This window comes from Polistes fuscatus, unplaced genomic scaffold (genome assembly GCF_010416935.1).
Source record: "Polistes fuscatus isolate 324 unplaced genomic scaffold, CU_Pfus_HIC Scaffold24, whole genome shotgun sequence".
Taxonomy (NCBI): Eukaryota; Metazoa; Arthropoda; class Insecta; order Hymenoptera; family Vespidae; genus Polistes; species Polistes fuscatus.
Genome location: NW_025113101.1, coordinates 2,493,576 through 2,506,411, shown reverse-complemented (window position 1 = coordinate 2,506,411; position 12,836 = coordinate 2,493,576). Strand labels below are relative to the sequence as shown.

General features: G+C 28.1%; 4 protein-coding genes across 6 annotated transcripts; 2 read left to right on the top strand and 2 right to left on the bottom strand.

The window, feature by feature from the left end:
* Positions 1–2,330: 2,330 nt before the first annotated feature.
* Positions 2,331–5,123, bottom strand: LOC122518416 (enhancer of mRNA-decapping protein 3). 3 transcript variants are annotated; one of them, XM_043637350.1, is made up of 7 exons: positions 5,043–5,111; positions 4,613–4,715; positions 4,322–4,487; positions 3,999–4,246; positions 3,769–3,917; positions 3,438–3,698; positions 2,331–3,375 (listed from the first exon to the last, which is right to left on the bottom strand). In XM_043637350.1, the coding sequence occupies exons 3-7, from the start codon at positions 4,477–4,479 to the stop codon at positions 2,782–2,784; spliced, it is 1,410 nt and encodes a 469-aa protein (XP_043493285.1). In that variant the 5' UTR covers positions 4,480–4,487; positions 4,613–4,715; positions 5,043–5,111; the 3' UTR covers positions 2,331–2,781. The 3 variants fall into 3 exon arrangements, with proteins under 3 accessions (XP_043493285.1, XP_043493286.1, XP_043493284.1); XM_043637351.1 differs by lacking the exon at positions 4,613–4,715 and having other exon boundaries at positions 5,043–5,123; XM_043637349.1 differs by lacking the exon at positions 5,043–5,111 and having other exon boundaries at positions 4,613–4,894.
* Positions 5,124–5,229: 106 nt separating this feature from the next.
* On the top strand, positions 5,230–5,822 carry LOC122518414 (cytochrome c oxidase assembly factor 4 homolog, mitochondrial). Its single transcript, XM_043637340.1, has 2 exons — positions 5,230–5,644; positions 5,721–5,822. Exons 1-2 carry the CDS (start codon positions 5,543–5,545, stop codon positions 5,820–5,822), a joined length of 204 nt encoding a protein of 67 aa, XP_043493275.1. The 5' UTR covers positions 5,230–5,542.
* A 16-nt stretch (positions 5,823–5,838) lies between these two features.
* LOC122518413 (peptidyl-tRNA hydrolase 2, mitochondrial-like) lies at positions 5,839–6,309 on the top strand. Its single transcript, XM_043637339.1, has one exon. It carries the CDS (start codon positions 5,839–5,841, stop codon positions 6,250–6,252), a length of 414 nt encoding a protein of 137 aa, XP_043493274.1. The 3' UTR covers positions 6,253–6,309.
* A 1,099-nt stretch (positions 6,310–7,408) lies between these two features.
* Positions 7,409–11,048, bottom strand: LOC122518412 (transmembrane protein 145). Its single transcript, XM_043637338.1, has 5 exons — positions 9,949–11,048; positions 9,334–9,841; positions 8,979–9,116; positions 8,657–8,912; positions 7,409–8,551 (listed from the first exon to the last, which is right to left on the bottom strand). The coding sequence occupies exons 1-5, from the start codon at positions 10,350–10,352 to the stop codon at positions 8,352–8,354; spliced, it is 1,506 nt and encodes a 501-aa protein (XP_043493273.1). The 5' UTR covers positions 10,353–11,048; the 3' UTR covers positions 7,409–8,351.
* Between the last annotated feature and the right edge of the window lie 1,788 nt (positions 11,049–12,836).

Sequence of the window (12,836 nt, the reverse complement as noted above, 5' to 3'; positions counted from 1 at the left end):
ACAAGAGTTTAGTGTTCCTTTTTGACATTTCACTGAGAAGTTTTAAGAAGTATAGTGTTGAGAGAATATATTATGATAGAACAATTATAGAGAATAGAATTATATAAAATATAATACTTTAAAGAGTATATTTTTACCAATATGTTGAAATAAACAACAAATTACTTTAAATGTATTAATCATAATGTTGGTACACGAATATACTTAGAAATTAAAAAAAAAATTGATCAAGTAAAACTATTCACACACTCGATTATAGCGAATGACGTGTGTGTGTGCCTATAGATTTGATTATATTTTATATAAATAAATTTAGTATAGAGTTTTAGAGAAAATGTTCATTATATCGTCAATCAATAACTAAATATTAAGAAACAGAGTATACATCAGACTGTTTATTTAGAAGTGACTGATATCTATTTAAAAAAATTGTAAATATTCTTTAGGGTATATATCAAATTTATAGTTGAGAAAACGAATCGTATATCATTCATTTATAGAATTTATCCAGATTGGTGCTATGTTTTTAAATATTAAAGATATTTTCAAAAAATTATAAATAATTGTCAGTAAAAAGCTTATTCAATAAGACTGGTGATATATGAAGTTATTGATATCATGATTATACTGGCCTTATAAACAATTGTTCTAAATTAAACGTTTATTCACTCATATATTTTTTCAGTTATAAGAATAGCGAATTGGGCAACAAAATTATATTTTTATAATGTATAAACTGATTCGACATGCATTTATAAAACCTGACAATAAAAATGTGAATGTTCTCTTATAGAATTATTTCATCTGATTAAAATTTAATTTTAATCGCTATTATTATTATTAAACAAAAATCAATCAGAATATCAAATTAAACGAACGGAATATTTATAACAGTTAGTGTTTTGAAAAGTTATAATTCATTTAATTTAAATATAATTGAGATAATGAATCATAACATTCATGCTCCTAATATACTATTTTTGACTTCACACTCATTGAAGTCTTAATAAAACTATTACTTTTATCTTTTCTTTTTTTTGAAGGCCATAAACAACTCGAGTAACAATCATGCACCGATATACAGTATACACTGTTCTATAATACAAGTATTCTTATATTATGCTTTTTCTTTAAATATGCGTGAATGATTAAGCATATATAATTTCTAACAAATATTGATCCAAAAAAGAACTGTATGACCAGTATCACACAGGGATATACACACTATAAGTACTTATATTAATTATTGTTAAAAGTACTTGCATCTTAATGAGAAATGATTCGTTACATATATGTGTATCAAAATAAAAAGGAAAAAAAAAAGAAAAAGAAAATATGTTAAAATACAAAGTTATACAAAATTATAAATAAAATAAATTTTTAGAAACATAAAAATTTATTCTTTTGCCTAGTTGCTATTACTGTTATTATTATTATTTACTCAAATAAAGTAGCAGATCGACTTAATTTATACACCTAATAGAAATATTTAGAAATTAACTAAGATTTACCACGAGAAACAGAATCAGATATATTTTACTTGCTAATTTATCGCTTATAGCGTTACGATCCGTTATGTCTTAAATGTAGAATAAATTTAAGAATATACAAGCAGGTATAAAAAATATGAATAAATTACTTACAATTATAATTAAAATGAGTTGCATATTGAATGTTTGTAACAAACAGTCGTACAAAATGCAACATCGCATTTTGTAATGATCGATTCGCACAAGTATACTATCATGTAGAAAATGCACATTAATTTGTTTATATACCTTTGAAATTAGTATTTTCTATACGAATGATTCTTCTTTTTTTTACATATACATCAACGATTATAAAAAATTTTAAAAATATTGAGAGAGAAATTCTTTTAATTTAATTAATTATATTTATTTTAGAAATGAAAAGGGAATATATGAGCCTAATTAGATATTTTCAAAAACAATATAATGCATTTAATCCTATTATAATTGTGCACATAGTATTTTTGTAATATACGATAAGATAAATCTAATACCTAATTAGAGAAAAATACATTAAGAAAGTAACTTCGACCATAGAAAAAGAGAAATATTTTCTTATGTAGATATACTTTTGGAATTCAATAATACATATCAGAAAATGCTAACCAAATGAACAATGATGCGATAGATTTCATAGAAATCAATAACTATTGTAAAAATACATTTGAATCTTTCGAAAAGAAAAAAAAGAATTTTACAATAAATAATGTTCAGTAACTACAATTTTGACTAAAAATAAAATGGATCATTTCAAAAGAATATCTAATACATATTAAAATATTACAATTTCTTTTTCACCGATTGTTATAACTATTATCATACACACTACTTGCTTGTATTATCTCATTTACAAAGCTTTAGCGGCATATAACTCAAATGCAATTATATGATTTAATTTACAGCATTGATTATGCTTATTTTTGTCCAATTATATAAATGTGATTATTTTAATATTATAAATGTATGATGTATCAATAAATATATTGTTCTATTAAAACATATCAAATATATCATCCTCAATGTAATGTAAGCTGGACTTAGCAAATGCTTACGAAAAACTATAATTTACATAGTAAATGTCACAACATGTTATGCTTTTTTAATACGAGGACAATATCCTCTGTCCTTAAAGTACGTTTCTGTGACATGGTATACCTATTTGAATTGTATACAATGTTAAAGAAAAAAATCAGTAGAACTTTTAAAATCTGAAGATACTGTTTGTAGAATCAACATATTGATTAAAAATTTGCTAGGAATTATCGGAATGCAAAGGAATGACAAATTTTGGTCCAAAAGGAGACCTATAAGTAATTCCAACATCAGAATAAACTTTGTTCGGTAGAGCAAGATTACAAAGATATAGTCTACCATTGTCAAGACTGTGAGATAGCGGTAAAGCACCGACTAAACTAAATTTACTTAAAATTCCTGGTGTACCTGCAGATGGTGGCTCAATAGCTAAAATAAGTGCTCTGTTATTATTTGCCCATAGAGTTACCGGAGTAACCATTTTTGAAGAATTTTCATCGCACAATGCAACAAGAATTAAATCTACGACAGAGGGTAAATTTTTAACTTTAGTCTCTACTTTGTTTTCTGTCAATCTATAAAGAGATAGTTCTTGTAGAAGAAATACGTCTTCTGAATTTTCGACAAATACTATTGTTTTAACACCATGACTAGATAATTGTCGTGCGCAATTAACACCAGCAGCTCCTGATCTGTTTGGCCCACAAAGTGCTACAACAGTTGGCCATTGATGAGCATTATTTGGATTAAGTCTATGTCCTCCACCAAGAAGTTGTAGAATAATTTCTGCTCCTGCACGTCCAAGAAGTTCTACCTACGAGTCTTTAGATTATTTACAAATTTCATAATAAGTATAATATAATTCGAACTTCATACCCTTCGTTCCCAACTGATACCGAGTCGATCTGCTGCACCAATTAATTGACGGTGAAGGTCAAGAGTGATACTTGGAATTACTAGGCCATCATCAGTAACATATTCTTTTTCACCGCTCGCAGGTACAACTATCTGTCTAAAGGCTGTAGGTTCGGAAACAATTATATTCTCATCGTGTCGATATTTACCACCTAAGCCTCTATTATTTTCTGACTGCCTAACGATGTCTGGTTTAAGTGAATTTATTTCCTGCCACACAGCCTAAGAAATAAGTATTATTATTTTTGAATAATTAATTTATTTGCCAAAAGATAAAGATTTTAACACAAACCTCTTTGTTAAATAGTGCTAAATTTTTTTCAAAATCGAAATCCTGGCTCAAGGATTGATCGATAGGAGTACCAAAAGTATGCTCATCTCTTTCAAGCGCTCTTTGTCTATGAGTAAGTCTTTTCTGAGTTGGCTTACAATTAGGTTCAGCTATAGGAATTATTCAATATTTATTAATTGTTAAATTTCAATAATATGTAACTCTTATATCTTATAAAAAATATAATATACTTGATCCCATTTTGCCATTAGTTGCGAGTTCAGATTGTTGCTGTGCCGGTTCAACAGATTTTCTAACATTCGATGATGTTTGTGTTCCACCAGAATGCGTAGAAGGCGGTACACTTTCAGAAAAAGATCTACCAGCTCTTTTGGCTATTGGTCTTTTAACCGTTACTTTACTTTGCTGCGGCATATCGTTAATACTGGAGCTAGTTTCTTTGGTAGAAATGATTTCTACATTGATTATATCTTTAACACTAAAATGAAATTATGCGATACAATATGGGCTTAATTTGAAACTTATAATGTACACATGTCCGTTAGAGACTTACTTTAAACTAACTACAGACGAAGTATGCGGCACACCGTTACAAAAAGCTTTCGAAAGTGTCACGCTTTGTTTATTTAAATCTATTATTTGACCCTGATAAATACCAAGATCATCTACACATGTGACAGAAACTGTACACCCAACAAATTGTTCTGACATTTTTCCAACTGTAAAATAAATATTTTGAATTTAAAATGAATATATTTACCAAATGGTATGATCTATAATTTCAATTATTTCTATACGTTTTACTTTGAAAAAAATGTTAAAATGTTATTTGTATATGACGTACCGTCAATTAAAATTTATAAATATGGTTAAGGATGCAACACAGACTGCTCACACAAATATTCACATAGAACTTTGTACTTTTACGAATTCTTCTTCAATCCTAGCTAAATACCGCCAAGTTTAATTAAATATATTTTTCAAAGTTCAATAATAGCAAATAATTATTGTATTCTAAATTTTTCGACTAGGGAATAAAATATATGTAATAGAGAATATATGTGATAAGATACTTTCCCGAAATTTTATTTCAACTTTCTTTTGGACAAGTCAAACAAACACATAGATATCTGATTAAACAATTAAGAAGTATACAACGATTTTAATAATTAAACTAAATAAAACATATAAATTCAAAAATATATTTAAAAAATAATCTATATAATATATTTAGTTACTTTTAATCGTTTAAATAAAATCAAGTTATTCCTTACCTCTAATATATTAGAAAAACTAAATTCATTGGCTACTGCTCCTCGTTACAAACATAGTTTACAAAGGACATTAGAATGGATACCGACGAACAAAATTTAACAGCGCCATCTACTAATTTAAATATTACTTTTACTTACATATTAATTTATTGATATTATTTTATTTAATTAATTAAAAAATTGAAGCGAAAACAATATTGTATTTTAATCAAAAGATACTACGGGAATATCTATTTTATTTGATTTTGATTCATTTTGTATTCATCGCATTCATTGTATGTGTACAAATATCTACATGTATGTGTGTGGTTTATTTCGTGTGCTAAACACGAGGTATTCAAAGGATTATTCAATCATTGGATTATTATTCACACAAAAACTATCCTATTATTTATTTTAATTTTGATATCATTTCTTTTTACTCGATAAGAAAAGAATCTTTTTAATCATTAATTTAATTATCAAATAATAATATAATTAACATATCATTTGTAAGTATCATGATAGTAAACCAAGCTGAAGTTCAGACAGGTTATGATCAAGATCCAGTTGAACAAGCATTAAAAAAGACTGGTTGTATTGAATTACATTATCAAATTCAGGTATAACATTAAAAATATTGTTTCTTTTTTCATTGATCATCTTTGGTAAATTGCAATACATTTATTGCAATTAAAGGAATGTATAGCTGAAACCCGAGATTGGAGAAAGTGCCAGGATCTAGTAAAAAAGTTTAGAGTTTGCATGGAAGAATATAAACGAAAACAAGATACAAGTTAATTAACATTTTGTAATCATGTCGTTGATATTTAAACAAGTAATGCCTGCCCTTTTTCAAGTATTGCCAACTGGAAGTTATAAAATGGTTATTGTAGTAAGAAACGACATAGTTATGGGCACAGGAAAAATAGCTGCGCAATGCGCTCATGCAGCATTAGAGTGTTATAGAAATGCACCAATTAATCCAATAAAACGGTATATGTTTCAAAGTTGGTTATATAATGGTCAACCAAAAATAGTTCTTCAAGTATCGAGCGAACAGAAATTATTAGATTTGGAGCGTAGCGCTAAAAAAATTGGTTTAGTCACAGCAGTAATAAGAGATGCAGGTAGAACTCAATTAAAACCTGGAACTATTTCAGTACTTGGAATCGGACCGGATCTAAGTACAGAAGTAAATAAGATTACTTCTCATTTAAAATTGTTGTAAATGTCAAAGAAACATTCTTTTGAACATCTTTTGAACAAATAAAAGGCTTTCCTTAAATTTTTTATTACATGTAAAAAATTACTTAAACATTATTTATTCCCATTTACTGTTGTATATTTAACAATATGAAAAACTAGTATTCATATTGACGTTCATTTGTACAATATATTTCTTGACAACGCGTTATGTGAACATATGAAAATGATTTACACTTTTGGTTAATATAGATGAATGAAAAGAGTTGTTCTAATACGTTCTATAATAAGATAAAATAATTTCACAATTATTTGAATGTGAAAAAGATTACTGATTAAGAACAAAACTACACACATATATTTATATATATAATAGAAATTTTTTGGTTTAAACACAATATAATTTTGTGCGCACACAAAACACAAGTGAATACACTTGTAAAGTATGATTAATATTTTATTTGATTCTGAACCAAATTTATCAAATTTTGCGTATATTTCTGTTCAAGGTTTATATATTTGAATTAAATATTCATTAACATTTATTCTGTGAAACATTTTATTTACCTTTTATTAAGGACGCGATAGACCTTCTTTCAATTATTCTGTCTAAGATATCTATTATCTGATTTCTACAATAATATCAAGATATTAGAAACATTGCACCAATATTTTAATACATACATGGAGCTCAAAATTTTTCTAAAGACAGTGTGTATATTTGTGTATACTTCTCTATCACCTTATTTATTACAAGATTGAGCAACATTGTTTCGTTAAATAATGTACAATTAGTAAAAAGTAATATTACAAATATAATTTTTAATTCATAGTCATTGATTCGTTTTCTACTTTGTATACACTAACATATATCCTAATGGGGTATAATTAAATTTATAATAAAAGAAAAAAAGAAACGAATAAAAACGTTAGTTTCTAAGGACAAATTTAACAATATTTAACAATAATCATTTGTTTCGTAATATACATATATATTTATCTATATTCTAATATAAATCATCACATAGAATTTATACTTTCTTCAGGCAGTTAAAAATAATCAAAAAGTTTTAATCGTGGATTTTTTAATTAAAAATTAGTAGTAGTAATGTCCTAGAGAACTTTCAGTTTTTAATAAAACTGTGTTTACTGTGCTTAGGTTGAAATTAAAATCAAATAACTTACTGCATGACAATTCTATATAATCTAAAGAATACAAAACTACTAAGAGCCATAACTATTTATAGTACATGTTTCAGTGTTCATATTTGTAGCAATAATAAAACTGTTATCAAGTATATATGCAGTATATATAATACTGATGTTATTCTTATTAAATTAATGTATTCAGTTTTGTACCCAACTAGTTATTTCATGGCTGCTTAGTCATGTTCCCATCTTATTGTAATTATAAAACCACCCAATCATGTAAACAACTATGTATAATCATTCTCTTTCAAGCACACACTAAAATAGATTTTTCTTATAGTATAGGATAATAAAATTACTAACAAAGTATAAAAAAAAAAAAGAACAAAAAGAAAGAGTATTGCAAGGAGAAATTCTATCATGTAGATTACTATAAAATTATAAAATCTACCATATAGATTCGCATGTGATTAGTTTTATAATTTTTATGTATGTATATATTATATAGTAAGTATATGATAGATAGGTGAAATATTGAAGTCAAATAAAAATAAAAATAATTAGAAAATTGTCAACTATAAGAATTGATACGCGTTTCAAATATTTTTAAAAATGAAGAGTGACTCTTTTTATATTATTCTATTATACACTATGCACCTGATATATCTGTATGTTATGAATTAGTACAAAATAAATCAATTATCATTACTTTTTATCCTCTAAGTAAAAAATTATCATAATAAACTGATCTTTATATTATGTTTCTTCATTTTATCTTTTTCGTATTGATTATTGACTTCTATTACATATTTCAATCTGATCAATGATATACATATATTAATTACAGAATGTGCAGCACATTTCAGTCTCAAATAGCACAGATCAAAGTATTACCAATTTTCTATGTTTTTACCATTTGGCAAATATACATCACATTTTTAATGTTTACTTTTTAATATTTTACCTCATTAAGATTTAAATATTAAGTGATAATTTTACTGAGTTCTGGGGTGGTTCCACATAATTATTTAGTACATGCGGTGCTTCATTGAATTCATCAAGTTCATCACCATTATCTCCACCTTGGGCGAGTAAAAAGTACTGTTCGCTTCGTGTTGGCCATAATAAATGTGTCATTACGCAATAAGCAAAACAATCAGCTGAATATGTTATACCTAAAAATTATTATTATTATTAAATCAGTGCATATATTGGTTGCTACAGAATTTGTATATTGCAACATGTGTTTCATACATAAAGTCTTCTTAAAGAATACTTACCCAATAATAATTTAAACCTCCAGAGAGCACTTACTTGAAGCGCTATAAGAGCTATTATTGGTAAATAAATAAACCAAACTAATGAAGATGCACCAAAGTGTAGAAGAAAATTTAATTTTTGAGTATTATGTTCATACGTCATAGTATTTCGAAGCTCATATAAAAACCAAATCATTATAGCACTACGGAATAAAAGAATGAACCATCCCGGCCAAGTTTGGTATTCGTCGATGTCTTCAACTATGTCGACTTCCGTCTACAAAAATATTACATATGCGATAAGTTTTTTACAATAGATTTAAATACAACAATCAAAACTTACCATGTTCCAAACATATAGTAGAATGTGTACTATTCCATAACACAGCCATATAGCAAAAACTAGAGGCTTCCATGTTAATTCCATTCGAGTTACAGCCCATCCTTTGGCAAGTAAAAGTAGAAGTAACATAAATGATGCCTATAATATAAATAATACATTGTATTGATGGTTTATAAAAAAATTCAAGAGCACGCACACATATGTACATATATGAGTAAAATTAATGATATTCTATAGCTGTATATACTAAGCATAGAGAAATATATTTAAATATATATATATACATATTACATGCTTGTATTTAGGTTTAACGCTCTTTACATTCTACCACATATTAAACGCACACTTTTCTTACCCGTGAGAGAATATCAAAAATATCGCCAGCAACTTCTAATTGTTCGTAGCCAACTCCATCGAGAGAAAATTTTAACACGTGTATTAAAATTAAACACACTGCAACAAACTCTAATAATAAGCTAGCCGTAAATAATCGTGTCACAGGGTGTTTTTGTAATCTTGCTGCATATAATTGCAGCGGAACTAATATAATATAGCACACAAAGAACAGTAAATATAGTTCTATGGTATTCTGCCTGTCATAGGAGAACTGATACGTAAGACTGTTCAGGCCACTAGTATTAGGATTGCCATTTACTAGCCATATATCATACTCTAATATGTCATGCTTATCATAATATTCCCACTGGCATGTTGTTGCATTTCTATAACATGCTACTATACTCATATACCAGAAGCGTGGTTGCCAAAAGTCTTGTATAACATAAGTGAATTGATGTCCCTTTACAATATTCCATATAGAATCTTCATCTTGACACAACTTTCCTCTAGGACAAGGTATTCGCCTTTTAATAGTAAAAACTGAAACATAATGTAAGAAAAACAATGATTCACAATCATTTCAAATATTCACAACAATTTCAAATACATTTGCTCCGTAGTCTCTACGTACCTTAGAAAATCTTGACCTTCGTCATTACAATTTGGATCATACGAACTCTGGTTGAGAGTATTAAACATTAGAGTACATGCAATATTTTTATCTATTACAGTCCTATTACCATAGTACTCCAAAAAATGACTACGATCAAGAACAGCCAATGTAATTGGTACGGTAAAGTTCAATTTGCTAGTGATATTGCCAAATATATATCCCGATGTGTCCTTCTGTCTGTGACGATCAGTTTTTTGGAAGCCAAATTTAATCAAAAAACGGAAGAATTCCTTGGTGTCGAAAGTGCCGGTTATGTGAGTAGATTCGACACAATTTAACTGCAATATTATGCAGAATGCAATGTTTAAAAACACGTACCACCAGCGTCGAATCATCATATTCCTTTGAAACTTAATAAACATCGAAAATTTAACGTTATTTTGTTAATCGATGTCAAGAATTTAATACGATTAGAGTTAATTCTAACATGTTTTCCTTTTAAAGTAAAACTTTTTTGAAACACCCGAAATCACATCTTCTTCTTTCGCCATGGAGTCGTCGTTCCTGTCGTCGTCGTCGTTGACAATAATTTATCTCGTAACATAGTCGTCTCCGTTGTTAACAACTTTTTCATTCGATTCGATAAAATACATTTGCACATCTCAATATTTTCATTGAAACGATCAAAATAATAAGGGGAGGAGTAGTATAGTTTATATATCAATCGTAAGTTATATTCTAGTCATGCTCGCTTATTGAACTTGCTTTTCCCTATTGATTTTCCCCACCCAGAGATCGAAAGCGTAATGGAGAAAATCCACTTTCTCTCTCCATCTCTCTCTCTCTCTCACGTTATGTCCCCACGACACGCGTTGTCCTTATTCTTGTACTCCTTTCGATATTTTTCCTTTTCTTATTATTTTATCTTGCTTTTCTTTATTTGAACTCCTTATACGTAAAATGCTTTTGCGTCACGGGGAATCAATTCGTACAAGATACGACACTTTCACAATCGTAGGACAGGAAGTCACACGTTGATATCCATTTTGTTGGCAAGTTTTACAAGTTCCCTCGCAGCACTAGCGCGCAATGTGATTCGAAGATCGTGTTACTTAACTATCTTTTTTTATCTTTTTTATCTTTTTTTCATTTACTCAAATACCTCCTCGTATCTATTTCAATCAAATATATATTACGCGTACTATCGCATTAACAAACGATATAGTCGATGAACGTGTAATTAAAGTACTACGTTTTATACTAAACAGATACCGTGCTTTGATTATAACGATTCTCACGTGTCTGTCCTCGCTTTAAATACGATATTGCACAAGCTCTATTTCTCTCTCTCTCTCTCTCTCTCTTTCTCTCTTCGTTTTGATAACCCAGTATTTTTTTTCAATATCATATTCTCATTGATAAGTATTAACAGAATAATTCTTCACCGTTTGCAATACTCACGACGATTCGAATAACTGCATCGAAGGTGATTTCTTTACCTCTTTTTCTTTACCGTCTTCCTCGAAATCCAACGTTAAACTGAGTCATTGTCCTCTGTTAAAATTCTTTTATTCAATGTTTTTCATATGATTTTCTTTAAAACGCATATTGTTATCGTTATACATATGTAGCCATCGGAAAGTTATATACACAATATTGAATAAAAGAACTTTCACAGAGGATAAAAAAGCCAATCTAATGGGGGATTTCGAAGAGGATGGTGTATCGATCTTATATTCCGTGTTTTTAAACAATAATATACATTTCCTTCGATTAATTAACAATTATTTGAATACTCTAATGCACTCTACTTATATTTTCGATTGTTTAAACGTTCTTGGCCAGTGATTACTTCGAGGATAAAATTTTCATCTTATAGAATATATCAGATCGAAATTATTTATTATTGAAAGTATGTTAATAGATATGTCATTTTTAGACAAATGTATAATATATGTGTATAAACAATTTTAAAAAGTAAGTAGAGTGCATTACAGTATTAAAATAATTGTTAATTAATCGAAAGAAATGTATATTGTAGTAAATACGAAACTATGTAATACATCACGTACGAAATAGAATGATCTGTTATCTCGTTAATATACTTTGAATATTTAAACAATATCGATCTGTTATTTTATTTGATGCAGATTTTCGAATTTATTTTTATCTAATCTATATAAACATTTGAAATTGTATTATTTATCAAAATAGAGCATTCAAAAGATGGCAATACGCAAATGGATTAAGAATTATTGAACTAACAGAAATCAGCTAAACGGTCGAGAATGGTTTCATATGGCAGAAATGGAAACCTATGGTATTCTCTATATGCTTTTGGGACATTTTGAAGTATCGAGGTTCTGTCATGTCATAGTTCGCTCCGCATCGACGTTTAATGTGGTTTCCCCCATTTCGTCGTTTCTTCGACACCCAAAACCAGTTTCGTCCGCCCTTTATCTCGCCTTTGAACGGCTTTGAATCGTGATTCTCTCGATCATATATATGTATATGTTCAAATTTGACATATTGCAAAAGTAAATTTAGACTGAATACGCGTGGTCTGTTATTTTTGTTAAAAGTATTCACATCATCAAGAGTGGTTGATGTCCTATCAAATATTGCCGATTTTTTTTTAACTTTTCAAACCTGATATAAATCAAATGTCAAGTCTAGAAAAATTCTTTAAACAATTTTATATAAGTTCCTTCCTCTTGTTATTTGTATTTTTATAATATGCAAACGTAATTACGTAAATTAACTGATATCGACAATTTTCTTACAATTAGTATTGATGGCGTTTGAAATGGAAACAATAAAATAGGCAAATATACGAATAAAAAAGAATTGCTCGTTTAAAGGCAATTTATGTACACCAATTTGTACCGTAACCAGTAAAATGGCTA

Excerpts from the sequence above, each read along its gene's own strand:
- LOC122518416 (XM_043637351.1), bottom strand. The coding sequence starts at position 4,479 with ATGTCAGAACAATTTGTTGGGTGTACAGTTTCTGTCACATGTGTAGAT. Across the intron at positions 3,918-3,998 it reads TAATGGCAAAATGGGATCAA|CTGAACCTAATTGTAAGCCA; the intron begins GTATATTATATT and ends TAATTCCTATAG. Across the intron at positions 3,376-3,437 it reads GTATCAGTTGGGAACGAAGG|GTAGAACTTCTTGGACGTGC; the intron begins GTATGAAGTTCG and ends AAAGACTCGTAG.
- LOC122518414 (XM_043637340.1), top strand. The coding sequence starts at position 5,543 with ATGATAGTAAACCAAGCTGAAGTTCAGACAGGTTATGATCAAGATCCA. Across the intron at positions 5,645-5,720 it reads AATTACATTATCAAATTCAG|GAATGTATAGCTGAAACCCG; the intron begins GTATAACATTAA and ends TTGCAATTAAAG.
- LOC122518413 (XM_043637339.1), top strand. The coding sequence starts at position 5,839 with ATGTCGTTGATATTTAAACAAGTAATGCCTGCCCTTTTTCAAGTATTG.
- LOC122518412 (XM_043637338.1), bottom strand. The coding sequence starts at position 10,352 with ATGTTTATTAAGTTTCAAAGGAATATGATGATTCGACGCTGGTGGTAC. Across the intron at positions 8,913-8,978 it reads TACTATATGTTTGGAACATG|ACGGAAGTCGACATAGTTGA; the intron begins GTAAGTTTTGAT and ends ATATTTTTGTAG. Across the intron at positions 8,552-8,656 it reads GAGGTTTAAATTATTATTGG|GTATAACATATTCAGCTGAT; the intron begins GTAAGTATTCTT and ends AATAATTTTTAG.